At 40.5% G+C, this 24,826-nt stretch overlaps 1 protein-coding gene across 5 annotated transcripts in view; it reads left to right on the forward strand.

The window, feature by feature from the left end:
• Positions 1-548: 548 nt before the first annotated feature.
• The window catches only part of LOC135234279 (inositol 1,4,5-trisphosphate receptor type 1), a 110,958-nt gene continuing 86,680 nt past the window's right edge, over positions 549-24,826 (forward strand). For all 5 annotated transcript variants that reach the window (XM_064298722.1, XM_064298724.1, XM_064298725.1 and 2 more), the window contains exons 1-6: positions 549-739; positions 2,863-2,975; positions 10,344-10,414; positions 20,590-20,705; positions 21,241-21,327; positions 22,410-22,568. In XM_064298722.1, coding sequence (XP_064154792.1) covers positions 2,884-2,975; positions 10,344-10,414; positions 20,590-20,705; positions 21,241-21,327; positions 22,410-22,568 — 525 coding nt within the window. In that variant the 5' untranslated portion in view covers positions 549-739; positions 2,863-2,883. The remainder of the gene's footprint in view (positions 740-2,862; positions 2,976-10,343; positions 10,415-20,589; positions 20,706-21,240; positions 21,328-22,409; positions 22,569-24,826) is intronic.

The following is a 24,826-nucleotide window of genomic DNA, read 5'->3' on the forward strand; positions in this document are numbered from 1 at the left end:
TGGAGTGGTGTGGGGGCAATAGGCCTTGTATAAATATGGTTTTTGGGTATAAAATTGCAATTAAGCGGTGTTAGCGATAATCATTCGAAACATGACGTTACAAATGACATTACAAAATACACGTAACAGTTTACCAAGATTTATGCGATTCAGTTTATATCACGAAGATACATTAACGAAGATAGATTTGATTAACCTGTACTATTCATCTATCATAATTTTCACGAGTATTCATTTTAAAGAGTATGCACTTTGCGAAGTAAGTTCTGAAATTACAGTTAGTGAGGGATAATAAACTGTAGTTATAGACTATGTTTATTAAGTCTATACAAATATACGAATATTCCTACCCAAACAAGTAATCAAAGCATGTGTTTATCTATTATGACTTTCCCCCAACTTCACGAAACAAATGATTTAACTTGTACATTTTAAACTAAGCTCAACGACATTCTGGGATTTGTAGTTTAGAATCGTTAAATTAAACATGGGCGCTGTTTGAGGAAACAACATTTCCCATAAATCACTCCTGCTATATAACCAACTGTGTAAACTGGAGTACACGGATAGCTCACAAGGAGGTAGCGTAGGAGGGAGAGAAACCTTTTTATTACTCTCCTAAATTTCTGTCGTGAGTTTCTGCAACATGGAATTAAAAGAAGAGGGGGCAGTGGAAATTCTACCCTACTGATCACGCTGCAAACGTTCTCCTTCAAGACAAGCTCTTCTATTTGCGAAGGTAAAGTTGAGCTGAACTCTTAAGGAAAGCATCCTAACCTTCTGATCCTAACCCATCTAGTAAGGAAGGATAGTTGTCATCTAGCTCGTAACAGCAGCCAGCAAGTTACATGTGACGGAACTATGTGTCACGATGAACACTGACAGCATACCATCGGTACTCATTGTCATTTGCTTGTTGACCACCGGATAATATCTGATTGTATTTTAATGGTAGAGTTAAATATCAATCAAACCACTTTTCCATAGTAGCCTTCAGCAATGTAGCCTGAAACTGCGTCCCGCTGGATTCTTGCCACTGTATGTTTAATTTACTCAGATTTTCACTTTCTGAATCGCAGTTTGTGTCAAATACGTCAACATCTTTGTCCGTCCAAATGGTCGTCGTATGACTTTCTCTGCACTCTGTTTTAAAGAAATGATCATTCGAACGTATCTATGACTATTGACTATGGTCACGATTCAGAACATGGTTGGCCAGGCATCCTGGGAAACTGAAATTGGTATAGAATTAGGCATCAGAATAGACTCTCACTCACGGTATTGTTGTTCTTTTGGTTACCGTTCCCAAATCTGAGTTTGGTTTATCAGAAAGCGTTACTGAGAAGGTGTAGCCTAACCTATCCTACTTTTAAGACTCAAGGGCGCATCGCGTTATGAAAGAAAGAAAGAAAGCCTACAGAGCGCTACAACACTCCTAAATTTGGTCATTTCCCACAGTTTTCGCCAAGTAGGATCGTATGTTGTTGACAGGCCGTGTCCAGTTTTTTTGGCATTGTTAGCCAATGCTTATTATTCAATGGAATGTAAAATAAATAAAAATAAAAACACTTCAGGCTTTCTGAATGTTATTGGCACTGAAAACATGTTATGTTAACAACCGCAATAATACATTCACAATGATGTTGTTCTTGAAAATGTATGAAACATTGCCTACAGCATGTAACGGAAAATATGGAACTCGTTTATTCATATATGCATCTGGCTGTGCTCAGTCATATCATTAGATATGTGTTTGCACACTTCATTTCCATTGCCAAAATAAGTAGTATTCTGTGATGCGCATACATCCGCATGCTGTGAATAATGTCCAGCATTTGAATGTTCCGTATGAAGCTTGAGCAGTTCTGTAGCATGCGGAATCCATTTACGGCACTTTTTTCGTACGAGTTGTGTTCTCTGAAGCAGGTTTGAGGCCAACCACATCTCCCACAATTGTGCGGTAGGTCCAATAAAAATAATGCCTTACATGGCCCTCATGGCAAACCACAGACATTTCTCAGTCAGTCTGCTCTGCCCTGTCCAGAAACTGCTTGAGATTCACCTCTTTTTGTCCCAAGCAATCTTATCAGAATCCGGCTTGCATTAGCTGATTGACATCAACTCGAACCAGTTGTCATAATATCCATGGTCATACCAGGGTCATATTTTCTTTTCTCAGTTTAGCACTTAGTACTGAGCAGATATTTATTATTCTGTAGTTCATTGTATTCATTCTGTACATCAGAAACCCTGACTGAAGTTGTTTACGGAAAGCATATGGCCAGAACTTGACACTGATTCAGCATGGATTACCTTAAGTGTGATCTTCAAGAGGCAATATCCTGGTAACTGTCACATCTTGTTGCTACAGCAGGCCAGTGTAATAGCGCTGCTTATGCAAATTCCCCTGGCTTTTGGGACTGACCACAGTTTCAATGACTGCTGCTAGAAGTTCAGTGTTCCGTCCTAAGGACCCGTGAGTGGGAAAGCCAAGCCTATTGGAGCTGCAGATTGCCAGTCTTGTTCTTCCCCATGTGCAGCTCCTCCCTCCTACAGTAATGTTTTTGTATGCTATTTGAGTGTAACTCTTCCAAAGTAACCAACACACTGAATGCACTTAATTTGCCATGCAAAGTGCGTTTCGACTTCATACATCTCTGCCTGCTGTCACTGTAGGGAAATACATTGCGGTGCCTAACAGCTCGTACATGTTTGCTTCACTGTCCCATGGTTTTTGAACATCACAGATCAGAGGTAATGTGACAGAGTACAGTTACTCGAATCTCTGTACGTACTGGATACATGCACTTGATTATTACTCCTCTGGAATTTTAACTTCAATATTGTCTTGTTATTTCATAGGAACAGTCCGATTGGAGAGAAATGTCTGACAAGATGTCCAGTTTTCTGCACATTGGGGACATTTGTTCCCTGTATGCTGAAGGGTCAACAAATGGATTTATCAGTACTTTAGGGTAAGTTTGTTTTTTATTATTATTAATTCCTGATGTTTGTTGTAACCGTAAATGCGGGGTATGCACTGCTGCTCTTAGTTTTGGTATATGAACTACGGACATGCTTTGTGGTTGGACACGCTGTGCTGAACACTGCCCTATTACAAGCTTCAGAAGAACCTGCAAATGATCTCCCATAGGCAATGGACAAATGGCCACATCTTCAAATCAGTAGGGGACCCTATTGATCTCCTTCTGCCACAGTCAGGCTCCAGATATCATCAGTCAAAAGTTAGTTTTTTCATACTTCAGGACAGCCATAGATTAGATTAGTTTAGTTAAGACTACTTCATTGTCCTCAAGCGAAGATTTCAGTTAATATCCGTAGGCTTATATACTAGCCTTTGTGCTCCTGTGATTTGGCTCAGCTGGGGACAGTCTGCCATTGCAGCTGTGCTGTAATCCTCTGATCTCTGAGCACTGTCACTGTCTGAAGGCCCGCGTAGGCTTGCTCTCTGTCTGGAATGTATTGATGATGTGCTGTGGACTTACGGCTGACGTACCAGTTTAAACCTCTGTGAAAGTATGTAGTTTTAGTGCGCATTCATAGACAACGGGCGAGAATCTGAAGTGCTGGGTGTGCTGAAGTAGCCATAGGGGTGACAGGCTCAAAGGGATTACCCAAGGTGTTTAAATGGATGGTCACACATGACAAGGGGGATACAAAGTGTTCAACAGGTCTTTTAATACCTTTTATTACTAAAATGCGGCTGAGTTCAAACAGTAGAGATGAAGTCTTTAACTCATTTGTTGGCTCATTTGTGCTCGACAGTGTTGCAGCTTTGCTCCTTGGACATGATTACTTGTTCATTTCACTCAGTGCAAAATTCACAACATGTGAGAAACAAAAATTAGATTCCCAAAATTAAAGATGAAGCTTGTTGACTTAATTGAATTGAGGCCTGTGTCTCAGTCTGTAGACTATCTTGTGCAGTCCCTCCCTGTAGATTTGGGTGTTCTGGGCTAGGGCGTATGTTTAGTATCAACATTTAATATTAGACATGATACAGTCTGACTGTATGCCTTTTTAAATATATGAAGAATCACAGCTGTATGGAAAGGTTTATTGTTGGACATGTTAATAGCCAACAGGGTTTATGTGAGCAACTGATATTATGCTGGTAAACCTAGAAAATCTATTGCAAGAATTTGGCGAGCACACTTATGTCATGCGCTTAAAGAATGTTACATAATGTGCTGGCAACAAACCTCTGCTTTCTCAAAGCACCTCATTTTCACGAAGAATGGATGGATTTTTGCTGCTTAAACTGAGTCACGTTTTATACTTCACCACCTAGGAGTTGCCCACACAGCTCAGTGAGAGAGGAGAAAGTGCCTTGTTCACCTTCATTGGGCTCGTTTTTTTTTTCTTTTCTTTTTTAAAAAATCCAGTCGCACTCCAGAAATAGCACATGTAATTAAAAAGGAAACTGAAGAAGGGCTACTTGCCAAAATGTAGCACCGATCTTCTAAATACACCCGGAATATAACAATGTGGATATTGGAATGGGGGGGATGAACGTTGGGGGGTAAGAGAACCAGGTCTGAAACTGTCTTTCAGGTAGGCCTATAGCTTTTGCCAGTTTTTAAGATCACTGGATGATCCTGTTTCTGCTACTGATCTGGTTTTCTTCTCTTTGTTTGGAAAAGCAGTGGTTGGGGAACTGGATTTGAAATATGAAGTCTCAGTCCCCCAAGGATCGATTTGGGGGTTGAGTGCTGTTGTGCCCTGGAGCAAGGCACTTACCCTGAATTGCTCCAGTCACCTGTGTGCCTAAATGAAGTAGGCTGGCATTTTGGCCTAAGCTTATGTCAACCATCCATAGATCTGTGTAGATTTTAAACAAGGTAATTGGGTAATTATAATTTAATCTTTTTTAGGTAGGCTAGTTAATGTGGACTTTATGCCTATATGCCTTCTGAATTTTGTAGCGGCCAGATGGAGCTTTTACACACGCCATAATAATGGTGCATTATAGCCATGATATTCTGACTGCCATTAAGCCATGTATTTCCTCGTGTCTGAGGTTGGGCTCGTGGTGTTTAAAATAAAAAATAAAAAAATAAAATAAAAAATGGTTGCCAAAAAGTAACAAAAAAGTTGAAGTGAGACATCTGGTGCTGTGGAGGAAGTGTGTCTTTATCACACATGGCTCTTTTTGTGAATCTTGTGAAGTACAGAGTGAAATCAGGGCTGAATGACTCACTACTATGTGCAACTTTACTGGGATTCATCGTGCCTCATGCTTTCTTTTCCCTTTTTAAGCTGACAGCCAGATAACAGCAAAGCGATCTTTACTCAATCCAGTTTAGCATTTGCGTTTAAGGGCATTAACTGTGCATGCATTAAACTGACAGGCTTATGACATCACCTCCTCTGTATATTTTAAAGTAAAATGATGTTTTTGGGAGAAGAATGGCCTAAAGGCAGGACTCCTTGCCTGCCACTGCTCTCAAACTTTGCATTCCTTTGGCTTATTCCTCTGTGAATTTTCCCCTTCAGTACTTTTGACATAGGCTATGTGACATCATAATGACATCTGGCACATATCAGTCATGGGAGCACATTGGCATTGGGGTTGCTTTTCTGACTGCAGGACAGTAGCACCTTGATGACTAGCTCACTCAGAAACTCACCCACCCAGATAATCAGCGCAGAGCTGCTGAGTTTACATTGAGTGGCCTGAATTCTATGAAACCAGATAAACTGCATTGCTCTGGCTACTGCTAGGATAGCTTTTACATTATTTTGTAAAAAGTTGTCTTTTGTGAGAATATAAGAAAATTAGAAGTGCTTCACATTATGAACATTTCTTTGTTTTCATATTCTCCACACACTTATCACTGTACTGTACTCCCTGTAGTCCTTCAATGGTTAAAGGAAATGTGGTTCTGCTATATTCAGCCTAGTTATTCTTTTATTTTTTCAGCTGAATGCAAGCTGTGTAAGTTGCCCTGCTTAAAAAAGTCTGATAAATGCCTAAAATGTAAATGTGAAATGTTTCGCATTGTTTTGCCTGGTTGAAAGTATCGCATGTACCAGTACTAGTGGAAAATGGAGATGGAATTTTTCATAGTTTGTGATCCAGTCACCTGTTCAATATGATTGCCTGGTGGTCTCCAGTGCTTCCGGGACTGAAATCTGACTTTTTCCTTCAGCAGAGGCTGATATTGGTGGGCAATTAATTCAGGGGGACTAATGAAGATTTCAACAAATAGGCTAAATGAAAAAGCAGACAGTGGTGGCAGAGACTGGGGGGGGGGGGGGGGGCTGGGGGGAGGGGTCATGGACTGACTGAATTTAGCCTCATCTTCACAATGGCACTAAGAAATAAGAGGAAATGGGTTTAACTAGATGGTGTGGGTGATGAAATGCAAAGCCAACAGATTTAGCCTACATCATGTAACGCAAATGTACTGTTTTTTTTTTTTGTTCAGGAAGAACATAGTCTTAATTTTGAGCCAATGGTTCCATGAATAAAAATTTGATGGCAAGGTCATCCTGATAGATGTGCTGTATGGCAGGAGGCCATAAGATCATTATTTTATGCCAGCAGAAGCTAAACCTGTCATCGGTAGCACTGTTCGTCCCTCAGGACCTCATGCATTGGCGATTGCATTATTTTGTCAGGCATGTGAAAAATGTTCAACGGAATATGTGATTGTTTATTCAGAGCGCATTTGAGTCTATTTTTAGTGGTCATCTTTGGCTCAAGCTGGCTTGGAAAAAAATAAAAAATAATCCACTGCTGAATGTACACATGTATCTTTTTCTCATGTTTTGTTTTTATTATGGAGTACATGTTTTCTCATATAGGCCTACCTGTTAATAGGCTAGTTCATAGACTTGTTTTTTTTCAGGACGTGACTCGAATAAACTGTCTTGATTGAGAAAAATGAAACCTAGAGTTTTCTCTTCAGTCAAAAAGTCCTGATTTGAGTCTGATTTGCAGGTCAGGCAGGACATTGCTGACTTGCTGCTGAGTGCTGTTGTCCTTTTCAGCAGATTCAGTGCTTCGTCTCAAGCTGATAAATGATTGACAGCTTCAGTATACTTTCAGGCCCTCTAACTGCTTTTAGCACCACACTGCCCTTATGCATGTTTGTACAGTGGGAGCACTGTGGAAAGCTGAGAGCTGTTAGCATGCTACATAGAGACATGCTTTGTGAGATCAGTAGCACCATGAAAAAACTCCATGTCATTTTACATGCTGTTTAATTTTAGTGATTTTATACTACTTGATTTAAAACCTTTAACAATTCAACCGAAATTTCATTTTGGGACGTGTGTATAGATATAAAACGAATTCATTAGGCTATATTTCACTTTATATTCAGATCACAACGACATTGACTTGATCATGGAATTACAATTTGTTTGTGGCAAAATGGAAAAAGCAAACACTAAAGAAAAAATAAAGGACATTGCATTGTATAGCGTTCATTCGTTTAAAAAAGTGGTAGTCGGGCTGCCTGGTTGTGATATGCCATTTCAAACTTCTGGGGAAATGTTGAATTTTAAATGCTTTTGGATGTGGCATGAAGATATGTGCATGCCATGTTAAGTGCATCTGCAGTGGTTTTTGGAGGGCTCCTGTTTGTGCTTGCGCCCTGAAGTTTTTAAATTGCTTTTCATTGTGTTTCACTTTCATGGCTTACCAAACATGGAGATTATGTCTGTTCTTGAGAATAGATTGCAACTAGAACTGAGAGAAGACATAGAAAAAGTATTCTTGTCATGCCTCTGACAATTCTTGGTAACACGGAGCATGTTCAGGAGAATTGGTTTCAGTGAATAGAACAGTAATTGCATTGATTTACAATAGTTATTTAATGGCAGGTTAAGAATGTATTTTATTAAATATGGTGAATAGTTAAGTTTTTTTGTTCATGTTGTAGATGCTGTCACTGATAAACACAGCCCATGTCTCTTGTATTTAGTCTAATCTAAAACCTTATCTCCTGCATGCAACAAATCGTATGAAATCACCAACAAATGGTTGTCCCAGAACATGTCTGTTTTTGTGAAATCTTGTGAAGACATTGACTTGATCATGTGATTTGATGCAAATGCAATGGAATACCTCTGTTTATATTTAAATCTCTGGAAAGATCCAACCCTCTTTTATTACTTGTTTTTTAATAATAAGGTGAAACCTAAAAGCACAATGAAAGGAAACCAAATAGACGGCAGCAAGGGGAGAACAGGTTTCCTTGAAGATTTGGCACCGATAGATCAAGCTGAGGTGCAGGATTAGAAGGTTGATTGTAGGTATGGTGGAGCAGTTCTGTTCACTGCCCTGTAGGCTAGTATGAAGGTTTTAAACTTTGCCTGAGCTGTAACAGGTAGCCGGTTAAGTGAGATGAGGGGGGCTGTCACATGATCATGCAAGGAGACCAGTGAGAAGGGAAGTGCAATAGTCCAGGCCCATGGTACCATTCTATGGTATGGAGTACTATGGATTCTTTGGATGATGCACAGACCGAGTCTACACGCTGGTAATAGAAGGAGACCTGATCACGTTTGGTTACCCATGGGTTTGTGCAGTAGAAGAGCTCCGAGTGATTAAAGAAGATGGGAAGAAACCTTTTGACTGAACTATTGCAAACACATTTGTACTGAAAACACCCAGACGCACATTAGCATTTATTTAAATGTCAATTTTTTTATTCTTGTTTCGATTTTTGTTTAGCTGACTTAGGCATTTAAAGTCCCTCCTATCTCTTTAACCCATCTGTTTTCAAGCTCAACAGATGAATTTGCATGGATTTTTATTAAATAACAAAGGTGCACATTTGAATGACAAGTCACTCATTAGTCAATGCTGAAGTTGTTCAATGTTCATAAATAGAAGAAATCTCATACTTTGGATGGTAAAATAATTTTAAAAATTGTCCCTTTATTTCTTTAGTTTCAATTCAAACTGAAACCAAGCTCTGTGTCCTTAGCTGTAAATCAGTGTTGTGACAGCAGTTTACAAATGTATTATTATTTTTATTTTTTAAATGACCTGCACAATGATATCATCCAATTTAGCAATCTTGAGAAAGTTTTAAGTACATTTACTGTGTCTTGCTGTATCTCTTCATATTCAAAATCCATTATTTATCCAGCCCTTTCCAACAACCATTTGACTTGGTATTCCCACTCAAAATCAACTGCCTTTTAAAAAAAAAAAAAAATCAGAACAGTGATTTCTTACCTAATGTTGTCACGGTAGGACATTTTTGCATAAATGACCCATGTATAGTAAGATTTGTGCATTTATTTAACATTTCATTTAGGAATCACAGGCACTATTATCCAGAAATATGTAGCCTATATGTCCCTTTAACATGGTACACTCCATCTATCCATCATCTAGCCTATACCCACTTATCCTGGGCAGGAGGTGCTGGAGCCTATCCCTGCATGCATTGTGCGAGAGGCAGGAATACACCCTGGACAACCACCAATCTATCGCAGGGCACACACGCCATTCACTCACACACTCATACCTATGGGCAATTTAGAGTCTCCAATTAACCTACCTTCTTGAACCCAACCTTCTTGCTGTGTGGTGACAGTGTTACCCACTACACCTCCGTGCCGCCCTGGTACACTCCTCCATATAGCTAGATATTTACTGAAGCAAAAAAGCACCTTACTCAAGGATATAGTGGTAATCTCAGACCTGGGATTTAAACCTTCTGAGCCTCTGAATTGGAACTTAAATTCCCCATCCATTATTCAACACTGTACAGTGGGTTTCTTTTATTTGCTTATTGGAGAGAAGCGGCACAAAATGTTTGACAAGCAAAACTGATGCATACGAACCAATGCAAATCTTAATGTGACCATAATACAAAGTCCAGAAGTTACTGAAATGTAAAGCAATGCAAACACACAACCAGAAGCAATGCAAATGCGTATACCTCAATCAATGTCATGTTGCAGTTACTTTTTCTCATTAAATCTACTTCCATAAAATGAAAAACGGCCTGAGCCACAACATAATGCCCTACTGTTCTTTCACTCTTTGTGGCATGAGTGGCTAAGATACATGCAGCCAGAACAACTGTATTAACATTATGGGTGTATTAAGTTTTTGTTTTGGTTTTGTAATATTCTATACACAGTAAATGACTGGATATATCCTGTATATAATATAGTGGTCTTGATTGATTTATATAATCGGCATGTTAGAATGTTGATATCCTGTTATTTTCTCCTCTGAATGCATTTCACATTTGGAGAGCGACTCGGTCTAATATCTTCGTCATTATATAACAAAGTGGAATTTTGTGCAAGGTGCTTTTGATGGTCAGTTGTTGCTTCTCTTTCTTTAGACTCGTAGATGATCGCTGTGTGGTACAGCCTGACACGGGGGACCTCAGCAACCCTCCCAAGAAGTTTCGAGGTAAGGACGTGTGCTCTGATTGGTATCGCTTTGTCACTGTCGATCTTTCTTGTTACAACAAGGCGCAGTATTACATTGCTCCCATCTCTAAACCTGTCACAACTTGTTTGATGGCAGCAGGCGTTTGATCAAGTGACTTGAAGGCAGGTCTGTGGTTTGATACATGAGTACCAACAGATTTCTAGATTACCTATTTAGAAACTACAAAGTGGCATGACAAAAACGTAACCAACCTGGATGAGAAGGATTCAGCTGCCTGTAATTGAATACAGCTATATGGCAACTGGCTCTCATTGTGGAAGTCCTGTTTGTGATGATTTTTTGAGACCACTGATATACAAAGTCAACTGTGCCAAAAAATCTTTAAAAATACATCTCATTTTTTTTACCTGTTAACACAGAAAAAATTGTGTTCAGAGGCTAAGACTGCACATCTTTAGAAAAATAGAATGACAAATGTGTCAAGACGGAAATTTTTGATGTTTCAAAAATTTGACCTGTTGACTGCTTCTTTTTTCTTGTTAAAATTTGACGTGTTGAGATGCTTAAGATGTTTGTAAAGCCAAGCATTGCTTGCGTTAAGAATGCGTCACCTCACTCAGGAAACGTCGTAGCGGTGACACACGTCTTGTTGATGCAGTATGCTAATCTGCCCAAATTCCTGCATTGCTATAGGCTAAGGTTCTTTTAAGCATATTGAGGTGAGCAATAATGCCATATTGACATGGCAATTTCTGCTGTGTCAACAGGTCAAAAATAACTGTGATGAGATATTTTTAAGGCTGTCTTTGATTTCATCATCTTTGTCATCATCAGTTTAAAAATGTTATTGTGTTCCGCACTCGTGTGCTATTTCAAGGCTTTGTTTGCATTTTCGAGCTCAGATTTCAGTCATTATTAAGAATGAATCATTATTTAAACTGGAAGAGACAGGAAATTGCTGGCTTTTTAAGGGCCTTGTTGGATTTTCTGTTCTTATTTTAACTCTGGTGGTGTGGGATGCTTAGGCGAAAGGGCAGTTTTTTATGCTGACGATACTACCATTTACTGTTGTGCTCTCAAATTTGGCAAAAGCCTTGGAATGCATTCAAGTGGCTTTTAAAATGGTAGAATAACAACTTCAACAGCAGAAAGTTTAAATCCAGAGAACTAAAATAATTGTTTTACTTGGTATAAATCAATGCTTCATGATTTAGTTTCTATAAACTTCTCAAGGTAGAATAATTGAGTCTGTAGGCTATCTACCTTAAAATACTTTTATACTTGATGATAGCTTGTCTTTTAAACCATATGTTGAAAATTTGGTCAAGAAACTGAAACTGAGGTTAGGTTTCTGTTTTAGGAATGCTGTGATGTTTTTCATGTGATGCAAAAAAGACATTTTACCTGTGTTAGACTCGGGTGATATTTTATACAGAAGTGTTGGACTCCGTACGTTATATCGTCATGATTCATTACCGGGTATGGTGCATTAACTCAGAGCTGTATGGGAGAGTGAACTGACCCTCCCTGACTGTATGCAGGTACTTTCATTTACAACACAATAAATGTTCCACTGCCTTCCTGTCTTGTTACATGTCACCTTTTCATCAAACTAGGGATGCTCCAATCAGGATTTTTGGGGGCCGATACTGATTGCCGTTTTTTCTTCTTCTCATTTTTATTTTTAGATTGACCAATACCATATTATTATTATTATTATTGTTATTATTAATACATTAACTGGCATTTCTAGATGTTTAATTCCCTTCTCATCAAAGATATCTGCAGCTGTGCTAAACAGCCTTTCGCTATCGACACTTGTGCAAGGAGCTGACAGGTAGACCTGCATGGCCTGAGCGAGGGTGGGGAAATTAATAAATTAGCATAAATAGCAAAATGCCAGAGGCTAAGCACTTCTTGGTATGGATGATACACACTGACTTGTGGTGTGCTGGTGCATTGTTGATACTCCCAGAGTGTGTGCAATGCATGGTATGCTGGGTAGATTGGTATCTTTCATGGACTTTGCCATATTATTGGCGTGATCTCAGTAGCCTATATCACATGCACTCTCTCTCGGATGTTGTAGTATATTGATAAATGTGGTGGCCAAAGCCTCAGCAGTGTGGGAGCCAGAGAACTCCCGTGTACGGCTGCTTCCTGCAATTCAAAGTTTTTAATTCCATCTATTGGGCTGTCACACTCAGCATTGACCTGGGAGAGACGTTTGAGCTCCAAACATCAGATGTAAAACTGACAGCAGTTACTCTACTGTACTGTTTGCTTGGAGCAGTGTCAATATGCTGCTGTACCATTTCATACAACTCAGGTGAGGCAACGTCGGTGAAGTGTTGGCCCTGGTAGGTTATATAATGGCCCCAGGTTGGCTAGAAGTCTTCTGAATCACGTTCTACACAATGGAGAGTGGTTGTGCGTCAAGGCCAATGGACTCCATCACGTTGGTGTTTATTTCATTAGTGTTTTGTTACTATCCTTAGCATAGGGCTCCAATTTCTTGATGCCACTGGGTCAGAGCAAGCTCACCTTTGGCCTGCTCGTCACTTACCTTCTGATGTTGCCCATATTCTTTTACATGATGCTCTTGTAAATGTCTAATCTTTTGCATCATGTTTACATTTCTTACCATAGTTCTCCTGCAAGAGATCTCCATTTTGCATATATTGCAAAGAACACGTGAAGTCTCCTTCTCCGACACTTTGAAATAGACTATTTACAGATGAGTGAACACATTGCTAAACTAAACATTATGATCAGCTAGAAGCATTGTGAGAATGGATTTTATCCCATGTGAGATGTGAGATATTTTATTTAATTTTATTTATTTTTTCTTTTTTTCTCTCACAGGATTGACATAGGTGTCTATAAATAAGGTATGCAGTTCGATTGTAAGGAGCTCATTAAAAATCAGTTAAGATTATTGGTGTTTTCAGGAACTGCTGATTGTAGCTCCATCGCTACATCAAACCTAAATTACAGATTACGTTCTGAGGATTTAACATTTGTCAGTACCTAAAACCCAGGCTTGGTTTGAAGGAGAGCTGTTGCATTTGCTGCCCCCTTGACTGGAGCAGCCTCCAAAATACTTTTAAATGACAAACTTGCATACCTCTTTGTGATTTTAAGACTCAAGTCATGTGCATTATAAATAATCATTTGACCCAGTGGCAGTGTTTCAATGTATGTGCATCGTTACAGCCTGTGATTAACATGGCTGTTAAATTGTAACTTTAGGATTCTAGTTAGCGAAAAGCACATCTACAGTAAATTGCACTTTAATGGTATTGAGTAATATTGAGTTGTGCACTGAAGAGTTCTTTAGATCCTGTTGTGGGCCGCTTGTCCCGGGCTCTGTGGCAGTGCGGTGGGTAACCCCTCCGCGGGATCCCTGCTAAGACAGGAGCAAGGAAATCGTGAGTCCTAATGTTGGATGTTGGAGGAAGATGGAGGGTTGAAGGCTCTTTTTCATGTACTGCCCTGTTGATACAGCTCTCTGAGTGATTGTTATTGCTGTGACTAGAGATCAGCTAATCTCGCAGCTATTAAATGGAAATGCATATTCTCTTACTAAATGAATCTTTTTTGCTGTGGGAAAAACACTGCCACGTTTACATCCGTTTCCCCTTAGTAATGGGTGATGATGCATCACTATATTACAGCGGCTAATTACTGATGCGCCACGAGGCTGAACATTTCAGATGATGTGGGAACAGTATTTGCTCTGTCATTTCCCTTTCGGCTTGCTTTTAGCTTAATCCTTTCCGGTTCATTTTGTTATCTGTGTTTTCACTATTTCACACACATTCACAATACTCTGAATAGTGTGAGTTATTGCATCCTGTAAGGTTACTCATCAGATGAAACACGAAATGTTTAGACCAAAGCAGTGATGTGTGCTACAGGCTTGTGTGAAATCTTAATTATGACTGAGTTGATTGTTACTTGACAGCCTATCAGAGTGGACCTATCAGAGTGGACTATATTTGGTCATTACAGTGCTTGGGGAGGGAGTAATTTAGCAGGGATTCAGTAACTCAGTTCATTGACCAATGAATGTACCTCAGCCGGTGGACTGTGGACTGAAGAGAAGCAGGGTCTGACACAAGCCTTGTAGAAGGGCTTGTGCTTGTCAGTGAATTTATGGAAGTCGAAACTTTTTTTTTTTTTTTTGCAGCCTAGTGAATTATGACTTGCCCCATGAGACTCCAGCTAGTCAGTCATCCCTGGCAAAGTCACAATTTTATTCTGGACCACAGGGACTGTGTCACCACACCACAAACCAGTGCTTTAGTGCATGCTGCTTCTCCTTTGGCCTTTTTTGCCACATCTCATTTCCCGATTTTAATGATTTAAATAGAAATGATGTCTCCACTGATCGACTGATTACTGCAGTCTTGGTGTGTAGCAAGAGAATGCTGATGTGCTATTTACTGTGCTATTTAAAAGATAATGCTTTTGGTATTGATATCAAAGGATCTATTGAGTGAACACAAATTTTGTACATTTTCTAAATACTGTGTGTAAGTTTAATATATCAAGTAGAATAAAATATGTTACCCAACAAAAAGTTGCATATTGCAAGCTGGCACTTAAATATTAGTACTGTACTTATCTACCTATAGCCCCACCCTATAGGTTATCCATGGTGATGCATCAATCCTGAGAAAGAGAGGGAGTCCGATAATTAAATACGGTGAGACTTCCTGCATTCGAGTTTGGCAGGAAAGAATTTCAAATTAGGTAGCTTTTTGGTTTTATATTAAAAACAATCAATTATAGTTTAATTGAACAACCATAGACAATGCCCATGGTTATATGATTCTGAGACATCACGAGAGTAATGGGTACGTATGGTAGAAGGAGTCTCATGGCCAGCTATAGGCTGTTGCTATGTGGGTTATGTAATATTTTCCCAGTAGACAAAGCTGCTGTTTTGGAGTGATGCTAACATGTCAGGAGTTACCAAAGCATGGGGAAATGTTGTTCTATTTCTGTTCTTTTTGTTAAAGCTATGGAAGGCATTCCCGAAAGGGTTTGTGAAAACTGACTTTCTGGTTCAAGAGTTGCTACTATTTCTCTCAGAAGCCCTTTTTTGACAGATGGTTTCGGTTTTGCTAGCTGTGCTCTCCCACCCTTCCCCCCACTTCCATTTTGGAGAATCTGGGTTGTAAATGAAGCAGATGATGCAGTCCTTGTGGCCCGAGCCATTGCATCTCATCTTCTACTCGGAAGTGTTTTGGCTGTTTTCCAGCATGCAGTTTGAGTTTGGAGGGCCTCTCTGGAGAAGTATGTGTACGATTTCCTTCTAATGTAAGCACTGGGGATTATAGGGACCCTGCCCAACAAGTGGATCTGTGCCACCACAATTAATCTTTTTTAAGGCAGGGGGTGAAACAGTTGGCTGTTGGAGAACTGGATGCATGCGCCGTAAAATCATATTCTCAAATGATTTATTCATGAAAATGTTCCACAAAGACCTCAATTTTATAAAAGCAATGTTATGGCTGATTTTTATTATTTCATGTAATATGTCTGTGACCTGTTTGAAGTGTAGAGTCATTTTTGGATCCACATTTAGTAGTTTTGAGTTTCAGAAGTAGTGTAGTTGGTGTAAATTGAATTGTTTTAGCCAGATAGTGGAGTGGATTACTTCCCCAAAGCTCAACATTGTTTATATTCACGTTTGCTGCTGTAGCATGAATGAAAGTCCATGCTGTCACAGCCAGTAGGAACATATGCAATGTTGGGTTTTGGAGGAAGAATCCATTCCACTATCTGGCTAAAACAGAGCTGTTTCTCTTTCATGAAAGCACACGTGTCAAAGCGCCCGTGTCATCTACACAAACGCTGAAGTAATGCAGTCGATTTCTTCATGAAGGCCATGGTTCCTCATTGCTGGTTTGCACTGCTTCTCTGTCTGAGTGTGAGAGTTCTTTTCTGGGTCTCATGCATACAGTGAACAACCGGGGGCAGTCCTCACCCCTGCTGTGGTTTTCCCTCCACCCCTCAAGTGAGAGCCAATCGCATGGGCTGAAATTTGTGAGCGGCGTTTTAAGACTGAGCTTCTGAGAACCTGCGAACGGATGTTTTTGTGCCCTATTCGTCAGCACAGAATGCTTTACTTGTTTCTTCCTCATTGCTTTTCACATTGCGTTTAGAAATAGCCTACTCCTACCATTCTAATGAATTGCCTGGCCGATTCAGGCCAGCCGTACTGGTGCTGTCTTTGAACGTGGACAGACTGTGCGGCTTTAATTTCATGAATGCCGTTTTATATGGAGATCTGAAGGTCAGTTTCACTGTGGATATGCTTTTACTGCATTGCCAGTATAACAAGTCAGTTGTAACCATACGCTCAATGTGCATGCATAATTTCAGTTTTTATATGAATATTTGTAGGCTAATTTCCAACTGAATGCAGTTTGCATTTATGAAGTTTGGAATAGACATATAGTCCTAATGTGCAAGAGCACATTGGTGTACCTGGTAATGTGAGTCTTGCATGGCAGAATATTTGTATTAAATCTGTATATGGGTAAAGTTGAGAACATATTTCCCTGTACTTCCTAGGAATTTAGATAATACTTTCTTGGGAACCCCTTCACTGGAAAGTAACCAGTATCTAATTTCCTAGGAAATGCACAATTTCACTCTATAAGGCTGTTACCAAGCTACGCTTTCACACTACTGCAAGATAGTCACTTGAATTTATAGGTAATATAGGAGGTGTTTTTAAGTATTTCAGTTTTAGTTTTTAGTATTTACCTGTTTTTTTTTATTTTTTTTTACCAATGGTAATTACTCCAGGGTCAGTAAATTAAATGTCCAACTGTTTGTGGGGGGGGGGGGGGCTGTTTAACATATAGCTGTCCACTGCACCTTGCGGATTCCTGTAGCAGTGGAAAGGAAGACAAAATGGATGCATTTATGCAGATTATTCTATTCTATCATCACAGTTCTATAGTGATTCAAGGCTTCAATGACGTTAATGAATACAATGTGATTAGGAAAAACATCATGCTTATTCGTCTTGGTAAAATATTATCTGCAAATAAGACAAATATTTGCCTAAATGTTTTGTGCCAAGGTTGAGGTTCTTCCTGAGTTTTTCTGAGAGCATTTACCCATGTTGGTATGTAAAGGTATAAAACCAGTTGAATCATGCTTTTTTTATTGTTCAAATGAAAAGGGGTGATGGTCTGATTTTACCTACTTCCTTATGGAGGCGGTAAGATGGACATGATTTTTGTTTTGACCAAGCTACACTTCATGCATATGGCTTTTTCCTTCGAATGATAAACATCATCCACTGTGAGTGGGGTAAATTGGAGGTGCTGAGTGGCTGACTTTCCAAAGCTCAGGTAGGAGGGATCTGCTTCAGCCCAAAGCATTAGTTGAGGATGTGTGCGTGTGAGCGTGCATGTGAGCGTGCGTGTGAGTGTGTGTGAGCGTGCGTGCGTAAGTGTGCGTGTGTGCATGCATGTGTGCATGCGCATGAGCGTGCACGTGTGTGTGTCCCCTCTTGCTGTGGGATCTGCTAAGGAGCACCATGCCACAGAGCACAGTCACCCTGCCAAGCTCAGCCCTTGGAGCAGGATCTGCCTCGGCTCACATGGCGAGCAAGAGATTAATAATAAAAAGGACAGATCGACTGCTACAAAAAATAAAAGGAGAGGTCAAGGGTTTTGGCTTGTGCCCCATTCCCCCTTTCTCCCCCTGCCCCCCTCCTTTCTCTTTCTGTCTTCCTCTCTGTTTCACTCTCCCTCTCTCTGTCTCTCTCTCCCTCTCTCTCTTTCTCTCTTTCATGTGTTTGAGTAGAACTACTTTCTCTCTTTTCTGAGGTTGGTCTGTGTAAAATGTTCTGGTGGTTCCTATGAGAGGAGAGGAGAGGAGAGGGGAGTGGGGTGGGGTGGCTACTCCACTGAGTGTCCATCCCCTCTGGCTTCGCTCGCTCGCCTTATTTGGTAACGCTGCTGCAGCTGGAGATGAAGGGAAAGGGGGAGGATGGACGGATTGTTTTCCTCTTTTTTTTTTTTGCTTTTCAAGAGAACAAAATCTCATCTGATCTTTCATACAAGAGGAAACCCGGGCCATTTCAGTTCTGCTTTTGATGTCGCAATGTTAGCCGCTGTAGTATTGTGGCAGGCTAAGGAAGGGTTTCTGTCCCTGCACTGTATGTTTTTGTAAAAAAAAAAAAAAAAAAAGAATAATAAAAAATTAAGATAAATAATTGCGATTCCCTTCTATTTGGGTTCACAGGGAGGAGGTAGCTGGAGACATATCAATACTCTGGTAGCTGGCTGTTGATTTAGGACCAGACATTTGTCTGTCAAACTCCAAAGTTCTTGCAGTTGGCAAATGACATTAATTGCAATGGTAATGTGAAAAGCCTGGCAGTGTTCATAGCCTTGTAGATACTAACCTGCCAAATAGCTTACTTGCTAGCTCCCAGAGCCATAACTCCTGCATGGCACCCGTGCAAGAATGTTAAAGCGGTGCCCATCATCACTACATAAAATAAATAAATAAATAAAATGATTGCATGCGCAAAATGTATGTAGAGTAACATACAATGATAAGAAAGTATTCTTTCTATGTTTCTCGTTTTTTATTATATGGACCAGTAAGAATTCTGCTACAACCTCTCTTACCAGTAATATTTGTAATGCAAAAAATAAGGCATAAATCCTAAACAAATGCATTTTTTCTTTACAATTTGGATACTTGCTACAAACTTAAAAGGTGTGAGGGTAACCACACTTTACTTGCAAATCATGTTATGTGTCCTTTCAACATTTATACTGCATTTGCACAAATATCATTTGTTGTACTTGCATATTGTTATTGCTAGCCTGTAAATAATAATCTGCGTGCTACACGGTATTACTGCTACATGCATGCCGCATTTACTCTGTGGTTGTTTCCCATTTTAGCCATGAAATGTGCACACTTTGTCCAGTCCTCTTCATCCGTTACAAATACTGTATATGGACATATCCCTTCAAAGTGCATTGGCCCAGGCAGCTACACTATAAAACAAAAGTACACTACAACCCAGCCTGAAGTTCAAGAGGGGGTTAACCACGTGTTAACGAGTGGCTAACCATAATGTAATATGCACACGCAACACAAACTCACTCGTAGGCACGCACACACGGACCCACATGCGTTTTGGTGTCTAATTTATGAAGGCACTCCAGTAAGACAGTTTGTGGCAAAAGGCCCTGAAGTCTGGTCAACCGATTATTGGCCCACAGTAAAGTTGAGAGAAAAAGCCAGGTGGGAATTCCCTCGTATAAATTGTGGGGGAAACAATGCAATATTTTCGGGACTCTCAGGTGACACGTTTGGCTGAGGTGTTCATGCATAGTCCAATACGAGTTTTGGTGACAAGTGTTGTGTCTGTGCATCATGGAGTCTTTTGGTTTTGTGCCTAGGGATGCGCGATACACTATATGACCAAAGGTCATATCTGAACATGGTATCTGAACACCCCTTGGTCTGGGCCTGTTTTTCATGGTTTGGGCTAGGTCCCTTTGTTCCAGTGAAGGCAAATCTTAATGATACAGCATATAGCCTAATCAGATTCTAGATGATTCTGAGCTTCCTCAACAGTGTTGGGAAGGCCCTTTCCTGTTTCAGCATGACAATGCCCCCACACAGCGAGGTCCATATAGAAAGATTTTGTTGAGAACAGTGTGGAAGAAGTTTACTGGCCTGCATGGAGCCCTGACCTCAAACCCCATTCAGCACCTTTGGGATCATTTGGAAAGCCAACTGTGTTCCAGGCCTAATCGCCCAAGCAGTGCCTGACCTCACTGATGCTGTTCTGGTATAATTATTAAGAAAAGGACAAAAGGAAAGATAATGCACCATATGGTGGCTATGACTGTTATTGTATTCAGTAATTATCATTGCGATATATCGCCCATACCAATTTGTGCCTGTGTCTGTGGATCATGGAGTCTGTTGGCTATGTGCCTCTGTGTCTGTGGATCATGGAGTCTATTGGCTATGTGCCTTTGTCTGCACTGTTAACAGGCAGAATTTCTGCAGTAGGACTGAAGTACGTCTCGGCAGGTATAAACTGGCCTAAAATTAAACCATTTCACCTTGTTAACTTTCTCTAAAACACATGTTCTGTGTTGTGGTTCTCTCTGTTTTCTCCTCTCTAGACTGCCTCTTCAAGCTGTGCCCCATGAACAGGTACTCTGCGCAGAAACAGTTCTGGAAGGCGGCGAAGCCCGGTGGAAACAGCACGACGGACACGGTGCTCCTGAACAAGCTGCACGTGAGTGACCGTTTCTCCGCTCCCACGCTAACAAAGGGCAGCCGGCAGGCCGCTTTATCTGTAAATCAGCCCACTGCGAAAACAATTCCTGCATTTCCAAATAGTCTGGCTCTGAGAGAATACCCTGGCTGTGAATTCTCTGCGTGTGCGCTGAGGTAAGTACAGAGTCAAATATGGCACCAGGCCTCATAATTATGAGTTGCTCATCAATAAAAAGTCATTTTAGCTGTTCATAGTGAGAACAGAAAATTGTGAATGTTTGAGCAACACAAATAAGGAATTCTTTCCTGAGTCCTTGCTCAGTAAAAATAAGAAGAAACTCATTTGTTGTCCTAAAAATCTTTAAAAGCCCTTCATTTAAATTCTTAAATTGTGTAATTCCGTATGCTGTTTACCTTTTCTGCTCCAATATGAAAATGGCAGCTTTGTATAAGTTTACAATTGTAGAGTATGTGAGAGAACAGAACCACAGGAGAGTGAAGGGAAAAGATCTTTCATTTACTGGCTATTCTCTGTCCTTCTCTTTTTGTGACAGCATGCTGCAGATTTGGAAAAGAAGCAAAATGAATCTGAAAACAGAAAGCTGCTGGGAACGGTTATACAGTATGGAAATGTCATTCAGGTGTGTGTGCACATGCGTATGCGTGCGTTTATGTACGTGTGTGTATTTGTGTGTGTTTGTGCGTGTGTGTGTGTTTGCATGTGTGTGTGCGTGTGTGCATTTGTGTGAGTGTGCATATGCACGTGCATGTTTGTGTTTGTACGTGGCGTGTGTGTGTGTGTGCGTGCATGTATGTGTGTGTATTGCTGTGCCTGGGGCTTTGGAGTGGCAGGCCTCAGGATTAGTGCTGCATCAGGGCTGGCCTTGCAGTGCTCTCATGCCACGGCTCACTGACACATCCTTACAGTCTGGGGCCATGTGGTCCCGCTGTTTATGTTTCACCATCCTCTCATTGGCCTGTCACTCCAGCGCAGTGCAGAGCTCCTGCCAAGAGCACATTTACCAGGCAGACAAAGAGAGCAGAGGAGCGGCTTTGCCAGCAGACTGTTTACATTGTTTGATTAGCCCTTTTCCAGTATTTTTTGTAGGCCCAGTTAAGTGCAGCCAATATTTTCCAGTCAGGCAGGTTTATTGCAGTCCCGGCAAACGGTCCGATTTTCCTCAAAAGGCAAATGTCATTTGTTTGCTGTGGGAACCTTGATATTTGTGGAATGAATTGACACTTAAAATGGTTTCCTTGCCTACTTTGACTCGGACCATGGGAAATGAATAGGACCCGGAAGGTCTTCCTTTGCCCATTATGGCATACTCTGAATACTTCAGCGTGATTTTAAATGACAGAGGTTACGCAGTCCTTGTCCCTGTGGTTGGGATTGTTGTGCATATCAAACCAGGGGCTAACGACAAGAATGCATTCATGTGGTTTATGAATTTTAAAAATAGCCCACTGACTTGGGAACATTCAAATGAACTATTAGTACCACTCCTTAATAACAGCCTTTTCTTTAATGTCCTTTAATATCATAATTATGTACATGTATTGTTCCTCCGGACCAGCTAATGCTGTCGTGTTTAATGGATTTACTGTGCTCTGGAAGTGAGGAATAACCCGTCGGTGTGTGGCTGGCTGTCATCAGTGCACGCTGGGTTCTCTCCGGTGATTGGCTCGCATTCAGTTTCTGTGTGTCTCCTCCCTGCCGCAGTTGCTGCATCTGAAGAGCAATAAGTACCTGACGGTGAACAAGCGCCTTCCCGCACTGCTGGAGAAGAACGCCATGAGGGTGATGCTGGACGCCGCTGGGAACGAGGGCTCCTGGTTCTACATTCAGCCCTTCTACAAGCTCCGCTCCATCGGGGACAGCGTAAGTCACACATGGAGGCCAAAGTCCACACGCAGGACCTGAGGACCCCAACGCACATGTCGAAATCCTGGGCCTTTCCTCCGATCAGCGCCGTTTCTCTTGGGCGCGAGCGAGGGCCTGTCTCATGTTATGTCCTTCTAAAATGGCAGGTGTACAGCAGGGACTCGAGAGGAATAATGACTGATGAATGAAAAGGAATAGGTGTATCAGTGATTCCTACTGAGTTTCAGTCTGTAGAGGTGTCTCTGTGTCACTATGCACCATTGGGTACCTGCAGTCTGGCTGTAGTTGCCCATGACGTGTGTTCCACTGCACTTTGAAGCTGTATTCACATACTGTACTGCACCTTCCCATAGGCTATACAATGCAGGGGTGTACATAGCAACAGTATTGTTGCATTTGTGATTAAAAATGTACCATGTAAACATCCCCTTCACACCACTGTGGCAAGTTGTTTGGTTCAACTGAGTATTAGCATTATTGATGTTAAGTGTGTTAACTATGTTAAGATCAACACAATTTCTCTTCTCAGCAGGACAATTGCCTGTATTATGGGAGATGTATTTCAAGTTGACCCTATCATTCTATAGCTTGCCACATGAATTGCAATACTTTAGAACTCCAATTCGTGCCTTACACTGTGAGAGATGTCAACTTTTGAGAAATAGCTTGAAGTTGGTAAGCTGGAGTCGAGAACTGAGTTTTTACCCATTTTAGGCTTGTTGATATTGTCCCTTTTTCATATTAAATCAAAAAATATAACCGTATATTTAAAAAATAAATTATTTTCAGAATTGAAAATAATGAATCTTAGGATTATCATCAAAACAATGATCGTTCAAATGTGCCCCAAGTTTTTGTTATTTAAAAAATAAAGAAAGAAAGCTTCATGCACAAACGTGTCTCTCTATCAACGAGTTGCTGGTTATGGCAAGATGGGAAAACATGAAAAATAAAGAAAACTTGGAGAAAAATGCTTTGTCTGTCAAACTCAAATATTCAAACTGCACACTCCGAGAACTTAAGTGCTAGGCTGTTGATGCAAAAATGGAATAAAACTGTATATTTTTGCATCAAAGGGTCCATCCTTAAGTTTTCTGAGTGTGCGGTTTGAATATTGGTGTTTTACAAACAAAGCATTTTCCTCACATTTCTTTATTTTATGGTTGTGGTTTGCTCATTGAAGGGCAGATATAATTGCTAGCAATACTGATACTTCTTTGGAAAACTTGGTAGTTTGTCGTAACAAGTACAGAGGAGTAGGATTACAGAGAGTGTTCAGCAGAGTTTGTAGATGTTTAAATTTTACCAAAGAGGACCTCTTACTGTAGCCTATATAGCCTAGTTTTTTTTCAGGCAGTTATTATTGATAGGTGAATGGTTTGATATTTATGTTGTTTGTCACAACTTAATTTTTTTTCTTATAATAGTTAGTGTTGTGCTACAGTTATTTTTCTCTCCTAAAAAGTTTTTGGCCTTACCAGTTCTAATGCCAAAAAGAGTTAATGTACAGCCCTGCAAGGTGCTATACAATGTTTTCCGTGGCTAACATAATAAACTGCAGTGGCCATTTTGACCTGTATCTGCCATTTCTGGAATTTCTGTTTTGGTATATTTTTAAAATGTGTTTATTTTTGACACCTTTCTTATAACCTAGTGTCTGTAGTACCAGCTGACAATAGTGCTGGTTATAATCCCCTTTTTTTACATTGTTAGATTTCCTAAATCATGTGGATTGATTTGACAGCACTTAGGGGTAGAGTACCTGTAATCCCTTTTAAATAAGGTGGCTCCTTCTCTTTTACTTGTTCTTGAAATGATTTGTTTTCCCCAAACACCATAAAACATCTTCAAGGAAATACTCTGGATTCCATGTGCACCGTCATAGTCCCTATATGGCATTTCAATGCGACCTGGAGATTAAAGGCTTTTGACATCTTATCCTTTCCTTTAGCACCCTCTCTTTTGGAGCTGGAGGGCTCATTTACTGAAGAGGATCACTCATTTGCAGAATGTCTTGTTGCGTCATGTTTTCCAATCTCTTTGAGCCAGTACAGGTTTCTGACCTCTGCTTTAGATGTAGCGTTTTGCCAGTGTTGCTGTCCCTGGCCAGTGAGCTCTGGTAAAATAAATATAGATCTTCACAAAAATCAAGCAACTGGGGCCGTCTGGGTAGTGTAGAGGTATAAGCACTCGCCTACCACCGCAGAGACCCGGGTTCAATCCCCAGCAGTGGTACTTCCGGCTTGGTCAGACGT

This window comes from Anguilla rostrata, chromosome 11 (genome assembly GCF_018555375.3).
Source record: "Anguilla rostrata isolate EN2019 chromosome 11, ASM1855537v3, whole genome shotgun sequence".
Classification (NCBI taxonomy): Eukaryota; Metazoa; Chordata; class Actinopteri; order Anguilliformes; family Anguillidae; genus Anguilla; species Anguilla rostrata.